Source organism: Bombyx mandarina, chromosome 09 (genome assembly GCF_030267445.1).
Source record: "Bombyx mandarina strain Sakado chromosome 09, ASM3026744v2".
Taxonomy (NCBI): domain Eukaryota; kingdom Metazoa; phylum Arthropoda; class Insecta; order Lepidoptera; family Bombycidae; genus Bombyx; species Bombyx mandarina.
Genome location: NC_143216.1, coordinates 5,950,605 through 5,978,085, shown reverse-complemented (window position 1 = coordinate 5,978,085; position 27,481 = coordinate 5,950,605). Strand labels below are relative to the sequence as shown.

The 27,481-nt window shown below is 33.6% G+C and overlaps 1 protein-coding gene and 1 long non-coding RNA gene across 2 annotated transcripts; one reads left to right on the top strand and one right to left on the bottom strand.

The window, feature by feature from the left end:
- Positions 1–1,039: 1,039 nt before the first annotated feature.
- LOC114240813 (uncharacterized) lies at positions 1,040–22,087 on the bottom strand. Its single transcript, XM_028171502.2, has 5 exons — positions 21,870–22,087; positions 6,925–7,137; positions 3,131–6,247; positions 2,761–3,053; positions 1,040–2,437 (listed from the first exon to the last, which is right to left on the bottom strand). Exons 2-5 carry the CDS (start codon positions 7,073–7,075, stop codon positions 1,868–1,870), a joined length of 4,131 nt encoding a protein of 1,376 aa, XP_028027303.2. The 5' UTR covers positions 7,076–7,137; positions 21,870–22,087; the 3' UTR covers positions 1,040–1,867.
- A 120-nt stretch (positions 22,088–22,207) lies between these two features.
- On the top strand, positions 22,208–25,441 carry LOC149502313 (uncharacterized). Its single transcript, XR_016323543.1, has 3 exons — positions 22,208–22,471; positions 23,114–23,436; positions 25,322–25,441. It is a non-coding gene; the product is annotated as an uncharacterized LOC149502313 (long non-coding RNA).
- Positions 25,442–27,481: the final 2,040 nt, after the last annotated feature.

The window sequence follows — 27,481 nt, the reverse complement described above, 5'->3', positions numbered from 1 at the left end:
TAGGGGCACCCGCTACAAGATGTTGATAGTTTCCATAAATTTTTTTTTTTTTTAAAGCATCACTATTTCAGGGCCCAGATTTCAGCGCTGTTGCAAGCGCCATGGTCAAGGGCACACTGAAGACTGCAGGTAGGATGTTAGGAACAAAGAAATATGTCTACCTTTTTTAGTCCATTTTTATGAGTTACCGGTTGGGTCTACCTTTTTTTAGTCCTTTTTTTAGGTTGAAGTCGTTGTCAGAACACGTTAAATATTAGAATATTATTATAGTGTTTATTATCATAATGTAGTCGCGAAACTTTAAATTATTGAATAGCCTATGTATGTATTATAAAATTTGTAATGATTGGACTGAACGTCGAGTTTGTAATATGTATACACATATATTTTGTAATAAAAACTGAGTTGTAAAGTATTTTATCTTATTTTCTTGGGATCACAACGAAGCTCACAGTTTTATGTCTAATTAAGGAAGGGAAAGTGTTCCCGCAGAACAAAATACAATAAAGCTGAATTATGTCATGGACAGGTAGAAGACAATCATAACACTATCCTTATGTTAAGTTTATTGGATCTCAGAGATATCACAGCATTAATCCCATCACTCACCCTAGGATATCAAGTTCAATTATCAACTGAATTGCAGTATGTCCGTGGTACCGTGCTTCGAACCATAAAGCACGCTTGCTTCGCGACAGAAATAGGTATATCAAGTATCATTACGACTGAATGTGATGTCCCAAGCATAATCAATTTTTACTTCTATATTTTACCCGGTTTTATAAGGTCCTTATTAGCATTTGCAGATCGTTTTGCAACTCTAATGCGTGTACAGAATAATATGTGAGCACTCAAACCAGTATTTGTAGCAAAAAATTATTTGGCATTAAGTTGTTTCATAGATGTTAATTGATCTGTTAATTATTGCGCTACGTTATCATGTTAATATTGATACAAAAATCTCAGTTTTTTTATTTGTTACGCAATTAATGACGTCATTAGGTACGAGATGCTCAGATTTTAAAATAAAAAAACTAAAATCTTTCCAAATTTTATTATCAATACTACAGTCTTTACACTAGCTTAAAATGTGTTTAGATTGAATTAACCAAATTAAACACATTTAAGGGCTTTGGTACATCTTTGTTACACTTAAATGAATCTGATATTTTTGTGAGCTTGTAATAGTTTACCTTAGTCTAAAATTTACTAATTCAATTTAACTTAAGAACTTCATTAATGACATTTTGTATTACAATTATTTCCAGTTTCGAAACGATTTTCATGATTACATGTGATTTCTAACACGATTTATATCTAATAGTTATATAATAAGAATTTACAAAACGATTTATTATTTAAGCTAAAAAATTTACAGTAATATTTCTATGTAAATCACAATTAAATGTCCTTGGAAATGAACAAAGTAACGTTTAACGTTAATCTCTTAATTTATAAATTCTTTACACTATTATATTAAACAGTTAAAAAAGTTGTTTTAAAATGAAAATATACACTAAACAAAGGCAATCATGAAATAAGTTTTGTTTAAAACGTTTAAGTAAAATAAAATTTCTTAGGTAAAACTGTTTTTTTACGCGTAACATTGAATTGATGGCTAAAATGCCCCAGTGACGTGAAACTTTTTCGATTATCACACGCTTCGTTATTGATTGCCAGTAGTTGTAATAATTCATTCCTGTCTGTCAAACTTCCGAAAAGTTTCAAAGACGATGAAGGTATAAAAGGTTTTATCCCGACATGAGTGGCATTTTATTCATAAGGGAATCAAATTGGAAAAAATCCGATCCCCAAGCGCTCTTTAAGTTTGCAAGTGTCGGCCCACGTATTGGAGGACGATTATCCCTCACTCATGCTTGCATTGAGACTTCGTTTTGTCCGTAATAGTATTTATATCCATATCTGTTGTTTGAACTTCTACACTTGGAGTATTGAAGTTGTCATACGAAATATATTGTGGGGGCTGTTGAGATTCACTTTTCGCAATCACTTGACGCTTTTTACTTTTGATGTAACCTAATGCTGATACCAAAACGACGAACACGATAAATCCAATGCAGCAACCGACTACTAAACTGAGTCTCCTGGTCAGAATATCAGCGATGCCCATATATGTATTAGAAAATGGGCTGTCAATAGCTGCACCGAATATTTCAATAGTGCTAACACTTGTACACTTACTAGTCATGGAATCATTCATATAAGATTTTAGATGATTCATAATTTGTTCATCTCCGTATATGCTGTTTTTGTTAGCGGGTGACGGCGCTACCCTGGCATCTGGGACCGAGGAGTCTAATGATGTTGTAGGACTGAAATTCCCGTAAGCTAATACGCAAATAATGTACCTTGATCCTGGTGTTAAATGATTTAATCTTGTAGATCTCATTCCGGCACCTATCGTCTTACCTCGTATCTGTAAAAATAAATGCAAGATTTGAAATTGGAATGCTATTTCCAAAAATTGATTTGTATTGTACACAGTTGAAAAAGTTTGTTCGCGCGATCCATTGTTACAGAGGAAGCTTTAAACGATTCTAGCGTAACCGAACATTCACGGACGAGAAACATAAATATTTTTTATGGACCATTGAAGTGATGCAAAGCCTTTGTATTCAAATGTTTGTTGTAATGGGTCCTGAGCGCATTTTAACGCTTCACACAAAATTAAGGGCTCAAAAGTTTACTCACAGGTGTAAAATAAATTAGCTACTCACAAATAAACAAATTTTAACTTACAGTGCCAGGATTTTTCTCGGGGAAATAAGCCACTTGAAATCCGTTCAAGCCGGTTTGATTTCGACTTTGCCAAGAAACGATAACAGAGTATGTTTGAATGTCTTGAATTGCAATACGAATTACAATTGGTACATCGCATAATTTCTGATGTGGAAGCTCGAGGAACCTATACCCGTGTATATCTTCTGGATGTTCACATCGCAAATTGTAGCTTCCTTTAATAATAATTTTATAGTGATCTTGCATCCACCGCCAGACATCCTGTGATTCACAATTGCATGTGAAAGGATTCTCTGAAATATTAATGGATCATTTGTAATATAATATTTCGCGTTCTTTATGATACAATTCATAGGTAATCAGAACTTACCATCTAATAATAATGCTTTAACCTGAGACTCCAATGAAGTTAACATTTTTATTTGAATTGTTTCAAAGTAATTATGACTCAAGTCTATAACAGATATTTTGTGCATATGTTTAAAAGCATCTGTAGAAATTGCTGATAGCCAATTTCCACTTAAGTTCAACTCCACAAGATTATGTAGCCGATGAAATATTTCTCTATGAATTCTTGTAATGTGGTTATAGGATAAGTCAATTTTTTGTAGGCTTTGCAAATCTGCGGTGAATTCTTCTAGTTCCCTTATAATGTTCTGGGAGATGTTTAGTAGCCGTGTTGAATATAACCCCTGAAGCCTTTCTCGAGGGACATTTTCTAATTTATTTTGACTCAAATCGAGGAACTCCAAGTTGTGCAGTTTTGAAAATGCCCCTGGCGATAATCTGACGATGGAGTTTTGTGTCAGGAGCAATCTTCTTAATGCAGGAAAATTCTCGAAATCAGTGCTGGTTATGATTGTCAGATTCGTTTTTGTTACAACTAACTCTTCTAAAGCCGGAAATAATTTTGGGCTTTGTAATAACTGGATTAATGAGTTAGACGACATATTGAGAGTTGTCAAAGCGGGCAGAACGGTTTCAGACAAACCATTGCTTGGAATTTGTTTAAAAAGGTTGTGTGATAGGTCGATTTCTTTTAAACCTAAAGAATGTTGAAAAAAATTCGGCGGAAGAACTGTCAGCCTATTTCTACTTAAATTTAAAATTAAAAGATTCTTCAATAATGGTGAATTGAATCCATTTAGCATTGAAATACGGTTGTCACATAAAATCAATGTTCTTAGATTTTGTAGGCCAATAAATTTAAAAAAGTCTACACTGTGTAGTTGGTTATGGCACAAATTTAGAATTTCCAAAGATGATATATTAAAAAGTGCAACGTGCGGGAAATCAGCGAAATTGTTCCCTTTCAAGTTCAATTCTTGCAAAATCGTTGTGTACGCAAATACGTCTTTATGTAAATCTTTCAACTTATTAAAAGCCAAATTAACTCTCAGAAGATTTTGATTTTTTATAAATACCGTTGGAGGTAAATGGGATATGTTAGACATTTCAAGGGAAAGAGTTTGAATTGACGGAAGACGTGAGAATGTTTTATTGTCTAATAAACTAAAGTTGTTTGTCGAAATCATTAATGATTTCAAACCCGGGACTTGTACTTGTATAATATTCTCCGAAGATAACATATTGTTATTCATCTCCAATTCGCTGAGATTTGGCAAACTTTTCAGAGAATCAACCTCGATTACTGATATCAAGTTTTTATTAAGACGAAGCTGTTTGATTGGCAAAGAAGAAATATCAAAATCAAGAACGATTATTTCATTCTGCGACAAATCAAGAATTTTTAACTTAGTTAGAAATTGGAAAGTGTCTTTGGCAACTTGATTTATGGTATTACATTGTAGGTACAGTTCTTCCAACGTTGTAAGTTGATAAAATGTTTCATTACTTAATTTAACTAGCTTATTGTTACTTATGTCTAGATATTTTATTTTCCTTAAGTACATAAATGTCTTACTCTCTATATGTATAATACTATTATTTTTAAGGTACAGCCTCTGTATATTTAACAAATCATCAAAAAGATTCGAAGTTAACATATTGATATTATTTTGGCTCAGCCACATTATTTGAACGTTAACTTGTCCTCGAAGAGAGCTATTTTTCAACAATGATAAAGAATTCGCCCCGAGCTGAATTGAAACTAAAGATGAATTTCTGTTTGGGAATACATCGCCAATTGTAGTTAAACGATTACCCTGCAAATTAATATGTTGAAGACTCTTCAAAGTTATGAAAGCATGAGAGTCGATGTTTTGAATTAAATTGTTTTGCAAATGCAATTCTAGTAGTCCTGGTAAAGGACTAAATACATTCCTCTTGATCTGCCTTAATTTATTATTCTGCAAACGTATTTCCCTCAGTTCCACCAGCTTATCAAATATTAATTCATCTAATTCGTCAATATCGTTATTATCTAGACTTAGTGTTACTAATCTACGATTACTTTGAAATAAATTTCGTGGAAGTTTTTTCAGATAATTTGTTCCCATATGTAGTTGCGTTAAGTTTAAAAGAGAAGAAAAACAATTTTGATGAACTCTTTGTAATGCATTGTGTTCTAAATTAAGAACCATTAAACTAAAAGCATTATGAAATGCGTCATCGGATACTTCAAGAATGTTATTTTCCGATAAAAATATTTCTGAAAGATGACTTAGGTTTGAAAAAACACCATTAACAAAATGTAAGTGATTATGACTTAAATCCACAGTGCGAATATTTCGATTATTCTGAAAAACTGTTTTTGACAAGCTTTTTATTTTATTTCTACTTAAATCTACTGTTTCTAAGAATAGCAAAGGATAAAAAGCTTCACCGTCGACATTTTCAATTTGATTAGAAAAGAAAGTGAGCGTCTTCAACTTTGGCATACAGTGAAAATATTTTTTTTCTATCGAAGTAAAAGAGTTCGAACTTAAATCTAAAGTCAGTAAATTTGGGATGCTAATATTAATGTTATCAGGAATTGTATCGATTTTGTTCCACGACAATCTCAATTGGATTAGTTCATTTAACTTACCTAATGATTTTAAAGGAAAAATAATGAGAAAATTCTCTGTAATATCTAATTCAGTTAGGTAATTATCTAAATTATAAAATGCATTTTCGGAAATGTTGACGATTTTGTTTCCTTTTAGATTTAGCTTTTTCAACTTCAGCTTACTGAATATACTTCCTTGTATAGTGTTGATATCATTAAGTTGTAGATCGATTGCTTCAATATTTTTTAAATCCGTAAATGATTCATGTGGAATTTTACGCAATTTACTGGAGATAATGCTCAAAGATATTAATGAATCACGCAACGATGTAAAGGCGTTTGGATTTACTTTATCTATGTTTGATTGGGAGATTTGTAAATTGGAAATTTTTATTTTAGGCGGGAAAAGTTCTGCTTTCAGTTCAGTGGTCGAACTCTCCAAATCGTAAATCGATAAAGATTGTATTGTTCCTTTTATTTTTGATAGCACATTTTTCACAACACCAGGAGAGGCACTCGGACATTCCAGAAAAAGACCTGAAATAAATGTTCCATTTATCTTACATGACAATGGTCAATGGACAACACGAGAAATTTAATCATTAAAATAATACTTAACAAATTGACTGTTGTTATTCATTACTTTCATATTTATGTACGAATTTGTTTTTTCCCTATACTATTTGTCCGTTACTCTTCTTTTAATTTTATTGTATTAATCATTACTTGCTTTTCCATTTCTACTATTGCCATTTGTCACATTTAGGTGACAATTATTACTTATTTTAAAATAACCAGTAATAAATGGCCCCGGTGATCGCTTTGTTATTGCAACTGAATCAATATATTAAACACAATATTCGCGTACACAACCGCAGTCATCTACTACATCAGCTGTAGGCAGCGGCTTGGCTCTGCCCCTGGCATTGCTGAAGTCCATGGGCGACGGTAACCACTCACCATCAGGTGGGCCGTATGGCTCGTCTGCCTACAGGGGCAATAAAAAAAAACTACTACTAAAACTAATTCCGAAAAATGGTCAGCCAAAGTTTTAATGTATTTACCTTCATTACTAACCTGACTAAATCTAATTCTCATATTGCTTGGAAACACGTTAGGCTTCCAACTTTATGGCAACAAATTACCACATAGATTTAATACCGTCAATATAAAAATAGTTTGGTAACCCGAGTCATCTGTACTGATTAACTTACCTTCCTTAAAATTGTAACAAGGACAAATCGGATTTTCTGACAGACTTGGACATTGCGATTGTTCTTCTCCTTGCAGTATCGGAATATGGATGATGACCAAAAGGACGTAGGCGCCATATTTGAAGCGGGAAAGTCGTGTGATAATATCCATCTTGGTACGACGTCATTTCAGTAGCATTGTGCATTCGATGTCCAATTCCGAAAATCTTGGCTCTAAAAGTTGGTAATTATTAAATTGGTGGACAATCGAGGTGATTCAACGGTGGCTTTAAATAAATTAGATTTATGTTATCGAAGAACAAAACGCAAAATTAAAGGAGTATAACAAAATTAATCGCCTCAAATTACACACAAAATGACTACTTATGAAGTATTTAAGGAAACCGTTTTTTTATCACTTTAAGTGGATCGACATAGACATTATATCATGAATGTGATCAACTATTCTTGAGACGAGGTCAAAGCTACAATTGTATAGCAGAATCGGAGTAGAAATGCATGCCTCTTTCACGATAGAAAAAGGTAGAGTGATGGTAAGCAACCCTGTCAAATAACAAGATGCCGCTCTTTAAAAAGTACGTTGTTTGTTTTAAATTACGCTTATTTTGTTCTTTATTACGATTTCTTGATGACGAAAATTAAGTAGAAAAAGATATTGATATTTTAGAACCAAACGTCATGAAGTAAACAAATAATTATGAATCGAATAAGTTGTAAGCTGTCTAAAACTAAATTGAGAAGATTAAAACGCGCATTTGTTAAAACTAGATTAAAAATCGATTTCTAGGCGAAAAGCTTACTTTGAGACAAAAGGAAAAGCTGCCCCGAGGGCCAATGAAAAATAATAAAATACGAAATTACCTTCTCGGCTTAACTTTTCTCAAAGGCAAGCCGCGGCAACAACTTTCCCAAAAGAAAATATCGCACCGAATCTTGTTTCACCGTAAGAACTTACTTCACCGGTGACTTTAAAAATAATCATTCACGGATACGTTGATACAATAAATGATTAACTTAAAAAAACCTAATTGATTCGTTTTGAACTATGCTTTGAAAATATTAAAAGTAATAAAATGAATGAACAAAATGTATTCCACTATTGTTTAAAAAATTATAGGGAAGCATTTTATTATTATATAGCGGCCCGCTCCGGCTCCGCTCGGGTCTTTAACAGTAATTTCAACGATATTTGACGGTGTGTTATTTTTTTTTGAATAAATGAACATTTATTGCGGCATAACTTCATAAATATTAATGTGTTCTACAAAGTCGTAGTACATTATTTTATTCTATCATCAATAGTTCCCACAGGGCACGCGATGTAAAAAATATTTTAGGTAATTTTTTTACACCTTGGGTTACATTGTTGGAGTTTTAATAAGGATCCCTAATTTTTTCAAAAAAGATTTTAGCCTATGTCACTCGGGAATAGTGTAGCTTTCAAATAGTGAAATAATTTTTCAAATCGGCTTAGTAGTTTCGAAGCCTATTCAATACAAACAAACAAACAAATCTTTCCTCTTTATAATAATAGTATAGATTAGCACATAGCGTTTAAAGGATAAATAAAGGAGATGAAATCTTGCGGTCGCTTAAATATTAAATTAGATTAAATCATGATTGCTACGCTACAAAGCTGTTAGTCCCGACTTGGATTAATATTACAGCAATCCGACAAAAGTGGAAGTTGCTATGAGCCCATTCATCATGCGATTATTCTGAAATCACAATATAATTACGCTAATGCCGCGAGCAGTCTGCTATTCATCATTGTTAATGTCTCCTAATTAAATTTTATTGGTCATACATTTGCCGTGAACGCTAACTTCGCCAATATTTTGTAAATAATGTGTGAAAAAAGTCCTAACATATTGTCTAACACACATAGTGCTATATTAAGAGAGGATTATTTCGTTTTTGTATATGTATAATACGTATCAAGAGAAATGTAAAATTACGTTCCTTAAAATGATATATGCAATGCCTTAGATCACGAAATCATCAGTTCTTAACAGCCGAAGTAAAATAGTCCAATAAGGGAAATACAGTCTTTCTCACACATAGTACGGGTAAACACGTTTTTGTTCCGCATCCTTCCATTATGGCAAATACCCTTGTAGATCATTTTCCGGGGGTTTCGTATTACTCTGCACAATATACATTGAGCCGATTTTGCGCCGTCAAATGAGGCATGCGTTGATATGTCGGCAAATACACGGTGCCAATAAGTCTACGGCATTCAGAACATACGATTTAGTTATTATGATTCTACAGTTCGATTTAAGCATTTTAAGATAGGCTAGTTAGTACCGTTGCGAATGCTTACAGATTTGAAGTCGTCGTGGCCTAATGGATAAGATGTCCGGTGCATTCGTATGTAGCGACGCTCCGGTGTTCGAATTCCGCCGGCAGGTACCAATTTTTCCAATGAAATACGTACTTAACAAATGCTCACTGATGGTGATGGAATAACATCGTGTAATAAAAATGAAACCCGCAAAGTTATAGTTTGCATAATTACTGGTGGTAGGACGTCTTGTGAGTCCGCACCAACCTGACTATTTCTGCCGTGAAGCAGTAACGCGTTTCGGTTTGAAGGGCGGGGCAGCCGTACTGTTAAAAGTGACACGTTACAATTCATATCTCAAGGTAGGTGGCGGCATTTACATAGATGTATATGGGCTCCGGTAACTACTTAGCACCACGTGGGCCGTGAGCTCGTCTACCCATCTAAGCCCCCCCCCCCAAAAAAAAGGACTGTAGTACACTCACTCGAAGCATTGTAAATTCGTAAAATGAAAATAGTAAACGTAAAATCAAGCCGTAAGGTATTTTGAAATCATTGTTTTTTGAAGTACCTAATAACTTATTCACTCTACCAATGCAGATGCATATGTATGCATGATTAGTTTTTTTTTATTGCTTAGATAGGTGGACGAGCTCACAGCCCACCTGCTGTTAAGTGGTTACTGGAGCCCACAGATATCTACAATGTAAATCTGCCACCCACCTTGAGATATAAGTTCTAAGGTCTCAAGTATAGTTGAAATATTCAGTATTGTGAGCAGTGGCAGATATAAAAATTCTGCTTAATTCGCCACGCCATGTTCCGGGTAGGGTTCAAGAGTGGGTTGGCCATCAAAAACTACAATTGAGACTTTTATCTCATAATAAATATGTGTGGCGACATTCATTTCTCTCATTTCGGTAATCACCTAACACTAGGTCATCTAGTGCAATAATAATAAGCAAATCGAAAAACTCTCACAAACAAAAACAGTAACTTATTCAAATAATTAAAAAAAATATGAAATTGAACCCAAAAAAGAAAAAAATACGACATGCAGATGAAACCTAACGTGCAAATTAGTGCAAATTAATTTATATATATAAAAATGAATTGCTGTTCGTTAGTCTCGCTAAAACTCGAGAACGGCTGGACCGATTTGGCTAGCTTTGGTCTTGAATTATTTGTGGAAGTCCAGAGAAGGTTTAAAAGGTAGATAAATATGAAAATGCTCGGAATTAAATAAACATATTTTAACAATTTTGTTTTTGTTTTGATGTGTACCCCGGTCGGACGAATTCCTTTTGTTTGTTTTAAGCTTATGTGATAAAAAAGTTTAGGTCTTTTATTTATCGATTGAGGCACTACGAGGTCTGCCGGGTCAGCTAGTTTATTAATAAAATTCTTTTCTGAATTTATGGTTTCTGTGTACATCGACATCTCGGTTTAGTTGCAAGTTACCGTGCGTTATGGATGAGCTCTGTTTCATCAAACAATTTGGAATTTAATAAAAATCATTACACAAATTTTATGTGATCGATCACAAATCGAAGATTGATGAAGCACAATACTCCGATGAAACATTAATACTCTTACAATTTTGTTATTTCAATGTTCGTGTAAGAAGTCTTTTAAAATCAGGCATTTCTACTAAACTAACAGCTTTTGGTATTGCTTCATATTAATCCTAATAGTGCAATTATCTAGTCGCGCGACAGAGTTAGGACACCCTGGCTCATGGAAAGATGATTACTTTGACAAATGGCCCTTCCTGAGAGCTCGGGTCACTAATCTACTAGAGAATGTAGCCCAATTAATTGTGCCTCTATTATTACTGAAATTATTTCTGTAATGTTCACGACTGCTCTTAATAAATTTGTTTAAGTTCTATATAACTAAACATTAAGGTTTGATGAAATATGCCCGTGTGTTTAAAAACATCTTAAAAACCTACTTAAGCCTCTTGATCTAATATTAATATTCTAAAATTTATTGTAAGATAGTCTATATAAAGTGATGAATAAATCTGATTTTTTGTCCTAGGAACCGGCTTTATCTCATGCCGTAAGGTTTATCTTATTATGTTCTATGTGTATTGAATTTATAATTATTTATATAATTAAAGTAAAGTTTATAAATTGATTCGGTATTTAAAATCATGATATTATTGACTTCATTCTATTGCATATTATAATAAAACAACTTATATCGTATATAAACTATGTCATTTTTACAATGGAATCACCAATATAAGATTCTAAGAAAACAGACTTATCGTTTGATAAATTAAAATCTAATAATTTATTAACTTTTAGTATTGGCGTATTGTGAGCCCGCTCTGGTAGGTTGCACCAACCTGTCTATTTTTATTTCGAAGGAGTAATGCATTCCGGTGTGAAGGTTGTTACAGTTGTTTATACCGTATAATTGAGACTTAAGCCTCGTATTTCTTAAGGGTGGGTGGCAGCATTTACTTTGTCGACGTTTATGGGTTTCGGTAACAACTTGACAACGGGTAGGCTTTAATTTAGTTGATCTGTTTATGGAATAAAAAAAGAAAAAAGTGTACGGATCACAAATATTTAGCTTTTTTTTCTTTTTTTCTTAGACGTTTTGTTTAAGTTTAAGATGTGTACTTAAGTGGTTACTGGAGCCCATAGACATTTACAACGTAAATGCGCCACCCACCTTGAGATATAAGTTCTAAGATCTCAGTATAGTTACAACGACTGCCCCGCCCTTCAAACCGAAACGCATTACTGCTTCACGGCAGAACTAGGTGAGGTGGTGGTACCTACCAGTGCGGACTCACAAGAGATCCCACCACCAGTTTATTAATAATTTTCACAATTGTTGTTGTATTTATGTTTTTAACGTCACGGAAATTCAAAGTTTGATGCATTTTCAAGTATGTTACTGTTTAAAATGCCTCGTATTAAGCTGCAGGTATATTGTAGGTTATTAACGCTACTCTCTTATTAATTGAATTTTCTGGTGAGTGGGCAATGCATTAACGCATACCAATAGGTTATTGACCACACAATGAAAACCTCCCGACTATAACATTAAACGAGGCCGAGTTAATTAAGTTGGAAATCAGTTTACAAAGCCTGTTTCCTATAATTTTGTTTCGGTCATTTCTTTGCCTTATAAAGCTGTATACAAAATGTTCCTTCTGTTTCTATAAAAGTTTTTTTGTATTGCCCTTGCAGGCAGACGAGATACGGCCCACCTGGTGAGTGGTTACCGTCGCCCCTGGATTTCAGCAATGCCAAGGGCAGAGCCAAACCGCTGCCTACAATAGAAAAGATGAAGAATAGAAGAAGAGAATAAATTAAAAAATAATTAAGAAATATAATAAATAGTCTCGTTTTGATAGATGAAAATATCTATTTCCCAAGTTATCGAGATCGTTTAGAAAATGAATGGATTGTGTTTTGTGATTTCACCTGACCATAAACAAAAAAAATACAATACAAAAAAGCCTATACAAAATGCAAAATGTATGTATTTTATTTCAGAATCATTGAATAGGTAAACAAATACTGACATACATATAATTTCAAAAGTTCTTATAGGATTTTTGAACTAAATATTTGTGATAGTATAGGTAGATTGAATCATTAGAATTTGACAAATGTATGCACTTAAATTTCTAGACTTTACTTTTTTAATTTTCTAGCTTAGCCTAGCTATGTCCATTATATTTTATTTCTATTGTTTAATTTTTTATTTGTTATAATATAATATTAATAATAATAATAATATAGCCTTTTATTCAGATCCATATTACAATTATATGACTAAAATTAAATATAATATATAGAAAACTTGAATTTTATTTAAACCTTAATCTAGCTTATGATTTGAATTTTTCTCATTTTCTGCAGATCTGTTTGCCAATCGACAAAGGCCTCCTCCAACCTTTTCCACTCATTTGTTATAGTACTAATATTTTATTAGTTTATAATTTTGTTTTAATAACCCGGGCAATGCCAGGTATATCAGCTGTAATAAATGCGACAGTTCGTGAATTTATGTACCAGAAAATCGACTATTGACGAGAGAGCACAAGCAACACAGCATGCAGGGAAAAAGTAACATGTTTTCTTCTTCCTTTTTTTTAATATTTCGGAACACCACGGTCTGGATATGGAATCAGTTAAAACGTAAACCTACTCTTGGTATCTAAAAATGAAATAGCTTACGCTTACAGTTCACGCATGTTACGTAAATCATATTTTGATAAATTTCCAAAAAAATTACATTCTAAAACGCTTTTGAATTCCTTTTTACGATAGACGGGCTAATGATACACGAATATATCATAATAGGTTGGGAAAAAAGTCTTTTCGCATTATAGTATGTATGAACTTGTAATAAAATCTCTTTGGCTGTACTATTTGTATCTGGCTGGTTTTGGTATCATTAAAAGTTTAAATTTTAAAAAAGATAATTCCAAGTTCAAATTAGGAAAATGTGTGATTTTTATTTATTTTTCGTACTGTCAAGATGGGAGAATCTAATGAAGAAATTCGATACATTTTAAAATTTTACTACAAAAAAGGGAAAAAGGCAAGGCAAGCCGCGAAAAAAAAAATTTGCGATGTTTATGGACCTAGTGCAGTGTCTGTGAGAGTAGTAAAAATTTGGTTTAAGCGTTTCCAACCCGGAAATTTTGATGTCAAAGATGCACGTCGCTCTGGTCGCCCTATTACGGATAAAATGGATGCCATGTTTTAAAAAAGTGGAGCAAGATTGGCATATCAGTAGTTACGACGTATCTGAAGAACTGGGAATTGACCACAAAACAGTTTTAGCGTATTTGAAAAAAACTGGGTACACAAAAAAGCTCGATATTTGGGTACCTCACGAGTTCACTGAAAGAAACCTAATGAACCGTATAATCATTTGTAATTCTTTATTACGACGTAATGAAACCGAACCTTTTTCGAAGAAGCTGATAACTGGTGATGAAAAATGGATCATTTACGACAAGAACGTGCGAAAAATGTCGTAGTCAAGGCCGATCAGGCTTCACAGACTGTGGCAAAACCCGGGTTAACTCGCAACAAGGTGATGCTGTGTGTGTGGTATGATTGGAAGGGCATTATTCATTATGAGCTATCGATTCTGAACTGTATTGCGAACAATTGATGAGATTAAAGCAAGAAGTTGAGAGAAATCGGCCGGAATTCATCAACAGAAGAGTGTGGTTTTTCATCATGATAACGCTAGACCTCACACATCTTTAGCCACACAGCAAAAATTAAGAGAGCTTGGCTGGGAGGAGTTAATGCAACCGCCGTATAGTCCTGACCTTGCACCTTCAGATTTCCGACCGTTTCGGTCTCTTCAGAACTCTTTAGGCAGTGTCAGGTTAACACCACGAGAGGACTGTCAAAACCAATTGTCGCGGTATTTTGATCAGAAGCCCCAAAATTTCTATAGCAATGGAATCATGTCCCTACCTACAAGATGGCAAAAAGTTATCGAATAAAATGGTACCTACATACTTCAGTTAAATGTGAATAAACTACATTAAAAATGTTGTGAATTTTATTAAAAAATGCGAAGAAACTTTTTCCTCAACCCATTATATACTACAACGTGCTTAACCATTATAAATTGTTATGATAAATAATAAAACATAACTGTATGATTTTTTTTTCTAAATAATACATATTTTGGCTGTCCTGATATTAATTCTAAAAGAGGAAAAAATTCAATGAAACGTGATGTTAGAGAAAGAAAAAAAACAGGAAAATCTGAACTGTACGAAGACGTAGCGTGGGAAGACACGTTGTATAAATACACAGGTAGTGGAAAGTCAGTAGCACGTTTTATATGTCATGTAGGCCACTCGCAGTCAGGTAGGGATACGTGTTCGGCACATTTTCACCGCAGTAAAACATCTTTCTTTTGTTTTCACCGAGGGCCCGAAACCATCAAAACGAACTTGCACGGTCTGAGCATCTGAACCGGAGCAAAGGACAAAAACTGCTTAGGTAAGCCGGATTGCCTCACTGGATTATTTTTATCTCGTAATTTTTTGGTCTTTGTAAAATAATTTACGAGCGTTTCGGGTTTTGTGTAAAATAAATGTTACATTTTTATCATGTAAAATGTCGGATGTGATTTTTTTGTTCACTCAGATTATCAGCAATCATTAATGTATTCTAGCAGGCCTTATTTACTAATACGCCTTTATTTTATAAGCCCGAAAATTAAATGAATGTATTTAAAATTAACTTTGGGATCGCCTAAGTTACAAAAGAAGTGCTTGGGGCAAATTTAAAATTTATCGAACAGTTACTTTTGGAGATTTCGTTATATTCATTACGTGGTGGTGTTTCACTCTTTTACAAAAAAAATTAAATAGATAATGAGCACTGAATTGTATTCGATTTTTAAAATAACATCGGAGTTAAGGTTTCACGGGGTTCTTTTCAAAGGTTTTGATTAAAATAGTTTGATTATTGGCATTGTGGCGTAGGCCTTAAATAACAACACCTTGTACTCGCGTGTCGTAGAAGTCAACTACAGGATTTACCAGAAAATGGGCAGCACTGTTCTCTGAGTATTATACGTATTAACTAACATACTGCGATAGCGAATTGGCTTTTCCTAGCGGTAAGGCATATTCCATCCTGTTAATTTCTGCTATGAAGCCATTACACGTTCCGGTATGAAAGATAGGGTAACCGTTATACCATATAAATGAAACTTGGACCTCATGTCTCGAGGTGATGTCCACATTATATCTACGAGATACCCCATACCGTACAGCATATAACCTATTAACTCTTATGGACCACGTACTAATTCACGCGTTTCTATTTTTAAAAAAACTCAAAGATCTCTACGAAAGCTTAATGTTTACCATCAGCCACACATAGTTCAAATAAAATATTACGTGTCTTTGTAAGAATAGTTTGTTTTCTGAATTATTTAATTGTCTTCGCGTATAGTTAATTATCTATTTGAGATTATTTTTTACAACAAATTTCATGAGTGCATTTATAAAATAAACAGGAAAAGTTCATATTCTCTACTTTATATAATAGCTAGTAAAATGACTCATATTTTTTTTAAAGGATTTTGACCTGGTAGGTTAGACCTTTAAGTCATGTCTTATTTTAATTTATATTCATATTTTTATGAAAAATTATATTATGGAGTGAAATGAAATGAAGATGATTAATTTGAGGCATTTATCAACTGGGATGAAATTAAGTGAAATGAGATGAGATGATATGGGATGAAATATAGAAACGTGTAGTCCATGGCCGGAGTTGAATACTATAGAAAATTCCGATAAATATCTAAAATTTACCATAAATTAAATGTTTTTAAGTTTATTTAATTGGGAGTTTCAAGCTTTGTACAGTTGATGTTTTCACTTCTGGAAGACTTTCGTCATAGTGACATCAATTGAATTGGGTGTTTCATATAATAAATTAGCAATTGTCCCAGCTAGCATTACCACCAATAATCTGCAAAATTCTTCGTTCTGTTCGTTTTGTTCGCTACAATTTAAGCGTATGATTGTTTAAGTACATAGAGTAACCTAATTCAGTTGAATGGCTTTGATATTACAAACTAATTACACGTAGATATCAAATACACGTGCGTTGAAATGATGAATAAAATTAAATACGAGAAAGCATTCAGGGTATCACTCGTTTTTTTTTATAACTAAGGTGAGTGGACGAGCTCACAGCCCACCGGGTTTTAAGTGTTTACTGGAGCCCATAGAGATCTACGACGTAAATGCGCCACTCACTTTGAGATATAAGTTCTAAGGTCTCAAGTATAGTTACAACGGCTGCCCCACTCTTCAAACAGAAATGATTTACTGCTTCACGGCAGAAATACGCAGAGTGGTGGTTTCGTTTTCGATCGTTTCATCAAATGAAGTCGAAACTTGAGGAAATTCTTCAGTTGTAGGCTTGAGCGATGGTAACTACTCACCGTACGTAGGGTGATTGATATACAACGGTATGGTTGTAATTAAAATAACATACACAAATATAGACGGAATTATGAGTTAAATTTGACAGTATTTTGAATCAGTATTTTATAGTGTTAATTGTTAGAATCGTTTCTGGTATGGATTTTCAACATTTTGTTATGCACTTTATTTTAACATTTACCCTATACACGATTTTTTTTTAGTAACGAAAGCGCGGTACTCTTAAAACAGTTTTCCTCATTCAAAATTAATGTTTTTACTAAGGCGTTAAAACACTCATTTTTGTTCGATATTAGATTTTAGTTAAACTTCAGTCAGCTAGAAAGTTTAGATAAATATAGCTTTAAAGTTAACGAAAATGCATTATTATTTTATTAGTGAAGTGGATATACTTAAAGACAACTTTGGTATGCTTATATAGGAAAACAATAATTTTTTTTCGTATGGGCTGAACTCAGTTTTGTGCTAAAATTAATTCCCAAAAAACACCGATAAAATACACCCTTCAAATTTTTGCACAATTATAAAATCTCAGCTATTCAGCCACACTGTGTATTTATTTTGTGCTAATGAATCAGGTAAAATGTTTTTTTTTTCTCGACTAGAATCTTCGGAAGGTTTAACAATGGATAATTATTTCTCTCTATATTCGAATTGACGACTACAATCGAAAAACGTTATTAAAATCAATTGTCTAAGCTTTCTTTTTTATTATGAACGATTAAAAATGTATATAAATATTTTTATTTCGAAAATATGATGTATTTATTATAGTATTTTTTGTATAAAATTAATAAACGAATCCTAAACTGGGGTATAACAGCTCTTATTGTACAATGAAACTTATGTCCCAAAATGGATGATTATTATATTCATGTTGTTACGAACGTATTGCAGCCCGTATGTGATCAATTTTGATAGCAATAAGAAATAAGTAAATAAGTAATCTTGATCCAAATCCGAAGGATTTTTGGGACAAAAATCACTAATGTGACCTATTAAGGCAATGAAAAATGAACAAATGAAGAATAAATAACGAACAACACAGTGATCGACTATATAACTACAACAATTAAAAATTTTGTTTGTTTTTCAGCCCATTCTCTTGTTTAATCGTGAAATAAAACATTTAATCCCCATATTTATTGAAACACACGTCGATGGTCTCATATAAAAAACCTTCCCGGTTAGTAAAATTACAATTTATAATATTAGAAAATTTCACCTCAATCGGATTAGCGATTCGCGCGCACATAACACGAATAAATACACAAACACAGCAACGAATATTAATTTTTCACATTAATATTTATGTATGTACGTAATGTAGAAACGCCGAGGGAAATACCTACATATTTTCTTTGGTATTTTACAGCGTATCGGGGAGTGTTAAGCAAAATTCGTTCATTTTTTCTAAAAATGCCAATGTCGTTTCATTGGAATAAGATATCATAGATATTGATTTAGTATACAGGGGATTTCGGGGGCGATAAATCGATCTAGCTACGATTTATTTTCAGAAAATGTTGTTTTATTCTTGTTTTCAATAATCAACTCTTCCCGACTTCTATTGGCGAATAATAATACTATTTTTACTGCTTTAAGGACACAACAAGATGGCGTTATAAAAAAAAAGCCGAGCAAAGCTGGGTCTTCATCTAGTAATTTTTAATTGTTGTGAAGGGCAGCTGGACCGAAAGCATTAGGCTCTCTTATAAGTATAAAAAACATGTAACGCTTAGTTTCCCAGATCTATTGGACGAGATTGTGTAACTTGGTAACAATACTGCAAGTATTGACGAAAGTACATAATAATTAAATAAAATACTACAATATCTAAAAGTAATTGATTTCAGAAGATCAAAATTAAAAAAAAATACAAAAAAAAATGGTTTTAAAGTAGTCCAGATCACTCCAATATATTTTTTTAGAATTTAATATACAGGTTAATCTTTACTGTTTTAATACTTTTATTTTTTTAATTCGATTTGTATGTAAATTGTGTTTAATTTAATCAAAATATTCAAGATTAAATCAGTTCGGCGCATGTTCAAATTAGCCAGGTATATAATTTTGAATCTTATGTCAAGGCATCAGCGTGTGCAGAACTCATTTGAAATATCAATTAGATGGCGCCTCAAGGCCCGGGTCGTAAGAGCTCACAGTCACTCACAGACGTCAGCAGTGAAATAATAAAGTGGTGAGGTAAAAGCTACGCATCGTCATTTAGCTTTTGCCTGTTTTTTTTGATTATCAAGGGTAAAAAGTAAAATTTGAAAACTGTTTTTACCTATATCATTTAATTAATTTATTTATGTATTAATTGCCAATTAAATCTTTTTTCTTATTGCTTAGATGGGTGGACGAGCTCACAGCCCACCTGGTGTTAAGTGGTTACTGGAGCCCATAGACATCTACAATGCAAATGCGCCACCCACCATGAGATATAAGTTCTAAGGTCTCAGTATAGTTACAACGGCTACCCCACCCTTCAAACCGAAACGCATTACTGCTTCACGACAGAAATAGGCAGGGTGGTGGTACCTACCCGTGCGGACTCACAAGAGGTCCTACCACCAGCGAATCTTAAATCTTATAAAATCGTAATGTTTAAATAATTGCAGTCCTATTTTTTCATTTTTGATGCGCTTTCGATCCGACAAATGGTGCTTATCTGTCACTCTCGAGATACGGGTGCCGTCGAGTGTCGAGTGTCAAAGCTTGTCATTCGAACTATTCCAGGCGCGTATTCGACGCCAATGTTTTATATCATAGTTTAAGTCAATAAATTAATATTTATATCAAATTATATTTAGTAAATTCTCGACGATAAAAATTATTTCATAAGTTTTTTTTTTATTGCTTAGATGGGTGGACGAGCTCACAGCCCACCTGGTGTTAAGTGGTTACTGGAGCCCATAGACATCCACAACGTAAATGCGCCACCCACCTTGAGATACAAGTTCTAAGTTCTCAGTATACTTACAACGGCTACCCCACCCTTCGAACCGAAACGCATTACTGCTTCACGGCAGAAATAGGCAGGGTGGTGGTACCCACCCGCGCGGACTCACAACAGGTCCTACCACCAGTAAAAGTAGCTACAATGCAAAAGGTTTGCGTTTCTTCATGCATGGTCAATCGTTTGCAAGAGCGTAATTTGGTTCAAAAATATTTAACATTAACGATGATGCATATTTTTCTTTAAAATCAAAACTGCGGATTTAAAAATTGTATTATATTTCACCTTAAAATGAGAATGAATTTTGGATTCGTAATAAATCATTCAAATTTTATTTTAAATTGATTAACCAACCTATGGAGCTGTTAACACAACTATCAGTATTATGATTCTAATCTCAACTAAACAAAAATTTTATATGTTAAAAGGAGTTTATAATGAAACTAAATACTTTTTGAAGAGTTATTTTGTTGCAATTAGAAAAAACACAAGTTATTAACAGAGCCGCTTTAACTGGTCTGAAGTAACAATTAAACCAAAAAAAAATATATTCTGAGTAACTTTGAGAATCATCCTAGAATTTGTAATTCTTATGTTTCCCATTTCAGAGCTGTAGATTGTCTGGTCGTGAATAGCAACTGGTTCTTTAGTCCGTTATTTTACATAGTCCTTGAGCTTAATTGGAACTGAATTTGGACCTTGTTATATTAACGTTAAGCCTACGCAGACCTGGTGGGCCGTAAGCATTTAACCGCTTGTAGGTGTCGTAATGTAATTGTAATTAATGCCTTTAGATTTTCTAGTGTAATTTTAAACTCGTAATAGGGGATACCATCATCGTGTCTATTTCTGCCGTGAGGAGGTCATGCGTTCTGAGTCGACGGGTGGGACAGTCGTTAAGCGTCATGTTAAATCCAGGGCCGTAACATCGTTCGCCTATTTATGCATTAACAAAACCGAATGCTATTAATTCATTATTTGACTTCTTTATTTAGGTTTCACTGAATGCACTCCTGTTAGTTGAGTCTTTCGTCGTCATCGTTGTATTCATATCTGCATTTTGAACTTTATGCATCCGACGATCGTTTATTTTCGAACTCACAGTTCTGTATACGAATTACTACGTAACCGGGCTTAGTATGTCAGTTCGAAAATAGAAATGTATAGGTACTCCGTACGTTTTGTTCGTTACTATATCATTCTGAGTTCCGATGAGTTCCAAGTTATTTTAATTATAATCAAGAAGTAAAGATGCGTTTTTAATTTAGAAAAGATAACGCTATGTTCTACAAGTAGTTTCGTTTCCAGTTTTATATTAACTTTTATAGTAGATCTTAAAGTTGAATACTTTCAGATTGATCAAAGACATTTCTGTCAATAATCCAACAATATTACTAGTTAAAAGTTATTTTGAAGTATAATTAAAAATAACTATAAATGTTAAAAATTATCGTTCTGCGCATAATATTTAATATAAAACCCAATTTTCCTTTTTTTATACTATAACCAGAATTTAGTGTTCGTTACATGGAGACAGTTTGAGATTTAAAGTCGATTAATTACAGAGCACCTCCTGAACGAGTCTAAAATGGATTTAATTACAGCTGACTGTTAAATTGTAAGTCAAACTCAAATAAAAAGTACACAAACTTATACAAAACTCCGAACGGAGTACTTAACACAAAACATATATCGTTACTGAAAACACAAGAAATACTTACGAAACATTTATTAATTAAGTTTCAAGTATCTGATTATCCATAGTAATTAGATGAGCACACGTAATCTGTACGATATCCAAACAGTAATTAAGTAAATCTGGAACTCGTTGGTTCAACACACAATTCAAATAAGGACGTTACACGCGGGACGAGTACCGTAGTAATCTGAACGAGTACTAGTCGCCAGGAACGACCAGTGTGCCCCGGCTCTCGTAGCTTACTGGAGCAGGGATCACGACGGAGTCTGCGTAATAGAACGGCATCTCTACAGATTGCTATATGGGAATAAACGCTAATAAATTACGAACAAGGTACACGCGTAAGGCGAACGGGACCATGTTCTTGATTAGTTTGAAGTCAGCCGCTAATGCGTTCTACGTTCACGCAACTAAGCATAGTAATGTACAAGGAGATTAGTGGTTGGTCCTTTGAAAGTTTTACGTTTGTTTTTATTACGTCAGCCGAGGAACCGCTGCTGTATCGAGAGCCGTTTGCGGGCGTGAAGTTGAAATATCTTATGACCTTTTGCCGGCAACGTTTCAATGGCGTATTACTGGGCCGTGGATGCTCGAGGCCATTAATCGACTCTAACGGCTTAACAGGTGATTTGTTCTATTAAAGTCTAATATATGTACACAGTGGAACTTGATTCAGTCAGCTCCGTGATTTTATTCGCGCTGAATAGATTATAGACAGATAACCATGTGCTGGTACATATTAAAGCTTAAGAATGCCCTGATATATAAAATTTCCTGTGCATACTCATCGTGCGTCGCGACTGTGCCGGTGGCCAAATCCCGCAGTCGGGTACCGATTTTTGTGTCTTTAAATATGTTATCACTTAACACATATTCCACGAATGACTTCCACGATTAAGGAATGCGGAATTACGATGCATTTGATTAAAAATCAAATCCGTAAATTTTACCTTTTACGTAATTATTATTGATGGTATAGCGTTTTGTCAGTCGATATAGATAGACGCCACCCTGCTTATTTCTGCCCGGACACAATATTACGCTTCAGTTTGAAGGATGAGACATTCATTATTTTACACAATTGATACATACCTTATATCTCAAGATGGTTTGCAGCATTCCTGTCGTGTTGTCTACCGCTGGTAACCACTTAACACCAGACAGGCCGTGAGCTCTTTCACCTGGCCAAACAGTAAAACCAACTAATTTAAAAACTAACTTTAAGGAATAAAATTGAAAACACGTATTTTTTTTCTTAAATTTCAGGACCCTATTTTTCCGAATTCAAATTAGGACGGACACGTAAAATAACATAATTAGCATACTGACAAAAAGCGATGGCGTTATGTGTCCCAAAGGGATTCTAATGTTGTTATATTTTCATAACGTTAATTAAAAGCGAGAAAAACGGTTCATAAGTAAAATACTAAATAAACATTTGCCAGATCATGTCTTTGTTTGTTTTGCTTTAGCAATACAGTGTACGAAGATTTCCTTAGAGATATGCTTGATGAGCAAAACAAACAATAACAATTTGTATTGCTTCATAGTGCATTCTTGACACGTTTTCTCGAAGAATTACGTCAGAGGTATTACGTCATTTTTTAATTATGCATGAACGTATGGTATCCCTTATGAAGTTGCACTCAGTGCGCTTGTAGTATTCTATTTTCATGATGCATGACGTCTATTTGCTCTACACTCAACAAAGGCAAAGCAGTTGCGCCTGCAAACAAAAACTTTCTTTTTGTTTATTCATTTGCGCTATTTCATATAGTTTTTTTATGGCCAACGTTCCAACAGGTGAGTCAGTCAGTGTCAATAGGGAATACCGTTGTCAAAGAAAAAAAATGTTTTTTTGGAACGAAGTTCCTTATGGGTCGATGCGGAGTCATCCGAATGACCGTGGGTTGTTGCGAAGCCTCCAGTTTTATTTTCTTTATAGCTCGAACAGAACTTAAAATTAATATTTTTATAATAAGGAACTTCGTTCCTATCCGGTGTCCCGCGACACCGCACATCTTCTTTTTTCATTATTGTCTGCTCGCAAGTCATTAATTGCAAATAAAATTTCTAACCTATTTGCTTAATTAGCGCGACACGACTACATGAAAACTCTTTTTAATACTTTACATTAATATTGATTTTGACGGGCTGATTTGATCATTGTTAACGTATTGGTCGGTGGTTACTAGTTTTCCAAATGCCTTGGAGCCTTTGACCTTGTTGCGGTAGCCATCATACAACGCAAGACATTTGATGCCTGAATCTCGCTTACGACATTTTCAAGATAAACTTGCGTATATACAAGTTCCGAACAACAACAATCGGATCGCCGGTCTACCGAGCAATATCACTCGCACGGTGGAAGATCTTCTCTTCGTCGTATACCCACAAACTAGATCCCTTTTTTCAGGTCGGGAAGAAGGCGCTATCTATTTTGTATATTTAACTATATATATATATATATATATATATATATATAGTTTTGAAAAGTTTTAGAAAATTTAACGCCCTCTATCTAATATATATATATACCATTTTCAACAGACTGCAAGAAAATCGACAGATCATTAGCCATATTTTCTAGAGGGCGTGAACTTTTCTACCAGACAAGTACGGTCGGACTCATTCTGTACTTTTGATTTAAAATAACGAAACAATATAGAAAAAAAAGCTCAAGCAAAAAATTCAATCTAATTTACATTCTTTCCATCATTCGAAAGCCAAGTAAACAAAGGCGAAGTTTAATTTGTAGAAATATTGTAGTTCTTTTACTGTTCAATGTTTTTGTTTAAAACGAGAAAATACATTATTCCTTTTTGGGCGTGAGTAAAATTGACATTAATTATTAATTTCATGCAAACGAAGCAGTCACAGGTGGAAAACGTGGGTAATTAAAATTGTACATTTGCCAGCCAAATGGAACAAGATTTTCGAGCGTGGAAGATTAAAGTTTGATAATTTCATACAATGAATCAAAATGTTGTTTTTTTATTTCATTCTGAAACTGGTATTTCAATAACCTTTTGTCGTGTAAACTCTTTTAATTATTAGAAAAGAAAATAGTTTTCTATTTGCTAAACTCCTTTGTAAATTTGATTGTATTTGATTTAATGGAGTGCAGTGTTTTCGTGTGTAAGAGTGCTTAAAATTTGATTCTTTGCTAGATGTGTAGGTGTTAGATAATTATACTATTTTATTATAATTATGGAGATTACAATTTAAATCTAGATTTATAGTCAACTGCTTGAATCACTATCCGCACCTCTAAGAGATATTATATGCCTATAATAAGGTTAGCGTACTTAAGATCTTGAAACATCCATATACTAATGCTTCTCCTATTTTTGACATGACACAGTTATTCTAGTTTCAAGAGTGAGACAGCCTTTGAAACATTATGGTAACAGTAAGTAGTGGCAGGGAGAAAACACAATAGATTTTGACTTCATGTCTCAAGGTTTATGCCAGTTTTCAGGCCGTGAGGTCTAAGAGATCCCGGAATTACGTAATACCAGGTGCGGCATGAGGTCATCTGCCTTTTTAGAAAAATAAAAGTATTTTTACAGTGAAAATTGGAACAGTTAAGAACGTAAACGCTAAACGTAACTATATAAACGAAGGAGATGTAGTGAAGTGTTGTAAGTTTGGAAATAACCGCAGAATTTATCATACAATTTGAATAAATAAAGTTTCACAGTTGTGTGTCTACCTCGGCCGATATCGGTGCAACTTATGTTCTCTATAAGTTGACTTATCCCCGGGGAAATAAGGAAAAGCAGGAAATACGCTTGAGATATCCAACAAAATATGTCTTCGAGTTGTATTATTCATGAGCATTTTTATGAAGATTTAATTTCGACATCTTTATTTATTTGCGGTAAATGGAAATTAGTTTTTACTATCGGACGGCGTGCGACGCCCACGCAACCCAATTTTATTACAGGTCCTTCCTGTCGTGTTGACATTGTTACGAAATAGAGGTACTCGAGCAGTATTTGGGTTATCCAACCAAAATCTCCATATTTTAATACAGATAAATAAAATGTATTTTTTTTTCCTTTTTTGACGTTACGTTCTTGACGGAATGATTGTGGTAGGTCTCAAATAATGTTTTTCGTAAATCTATCTATCCGCTTATCTCCCTAGGGATTTATTGGTTTCATTACTGTGAAACAGGCTATTCATTACCATTTTAACTTAATCTGTCCATTGCATAAGTAAACATAATACAGGTAACTCTCCTACAAGATGGTAGATATGTTCCTACAAAGTCCTATGTTGTGCGAAATTATGTTATATGAAAGTAGAAGTCAGTACTGAAAGGAGAGTAATTGTTCTGAATGAAAAATCTCAACCTGTATGTAATTTTATAACCATTATACATAACAAAATAAGCAATAAAATTTCGATTCATCCCATATATTGTGTGTTCATAGTGCAGAATGTACTTAACTAAATAATTCTAAACAAAAATCTCCTTATCGTGTTATAAAAGTACCGTGTTATAAGGGAATTTTTCTTTTCGTGTTCAAGTGGAACCGTGTTGTAAAATATCGTGTTACAGAAAGTTTACCTGTAGACAAATATATTGACTATTGTTCACCCAATAATCAAAATTCGACCATAACCACTGTCACTTTAAGACTTAGATATATTTTGTGTGTTACATAACATTTCATTTAAAACATTATCATTTGTATTTTGTGATTAATATATGAAAAAAAACTAACCGTCTCCAACTTATTTATTGCTACACAAAATAAGATTATCAAAATTATCGGTTGAGAAATAGAGGAGAAAATTGTACCTAATTGTTTTGTCTAAAAGCTATTAAACAAAACAAGAGTATCGATTGAGAAACGGAGGAGAAAATTTTACTTAATTGTCTTATCGTATTTATACATAGATTTTGTCAGAGATAGGTTCGGATCTGGAGAAACTTTTTCATCAATTCATGTAGCGGTATTTATTTATTTGTCGAATAAAAGAAATCACGCAAAAATCTGAATTGCGCTAACGATTTTATTCAATGTTTGAGTATTTCAATGATATTAGTAATAAAATGCGTCTATTGTTCTAAGTTTTTTTTTTTTCAAATATTTAGAACCAAAAAAGATATATTCATAGAGGTAAACAGCTTTTTAATAATTGTAAGTCAATTAAAGCTTGAAAATAAAATTGCTACTCTGTTTACGAAAACAAAAGAGGAAATCAATACTTAAATGTTTCCAATACAAAACTCTCCCTCCCATCTGACCTTCGATTCGTAAATCGAAAACCATTTCTATTTCATACTTCAATGAAATTTATCAAGCTCTCATTTCCCCTTTGATAATTACGAAATTCACAACAAAACGTTTGATGTCGATTACTTTGTGCAAATATTACACAGTCAATCTAAAAACGAAGTTAAAAAGCTGATACAGAAGGAAATGAAATGGAAAAAATGAAAGAAAAAAAAAAACATAAATGTGGGAAGTTCTTCGTGCAACAAACTCCAGTAATTGAGTGCGCCAAGCCCGGATGTTCGTGTAGCCAGCTAGAAGTTTTTATCAGTCTCGATTGGCACGGCACGCTTCTACTGTCGCGCTAACTACTATCAATGTATATATTCCGTACGCTAACTGT

Coding starts and splice junctions, on each gene's coding strand:
- LOC114240813 (XM_028171502.2), bottom strand. CDS start 7,075: ATGGATATTATCACACGACTTTCCCGCTTCAAATATGGCGCCTACGTC. Junction 6,248..6,924: donor TTGTTACAATTTTAAGGAAG/GTAAGTTAATCA, acceptor CATTTATTTCAG/GTCTTTTTCTGGAATGTCCG. Junction 2,438..2,760: donor CCGAGAAAAATCCTGGCACT/GTAAGTTAAAAT, acceptor TTATTTTTACAG/ATACGAGGTAAGACGATAGG.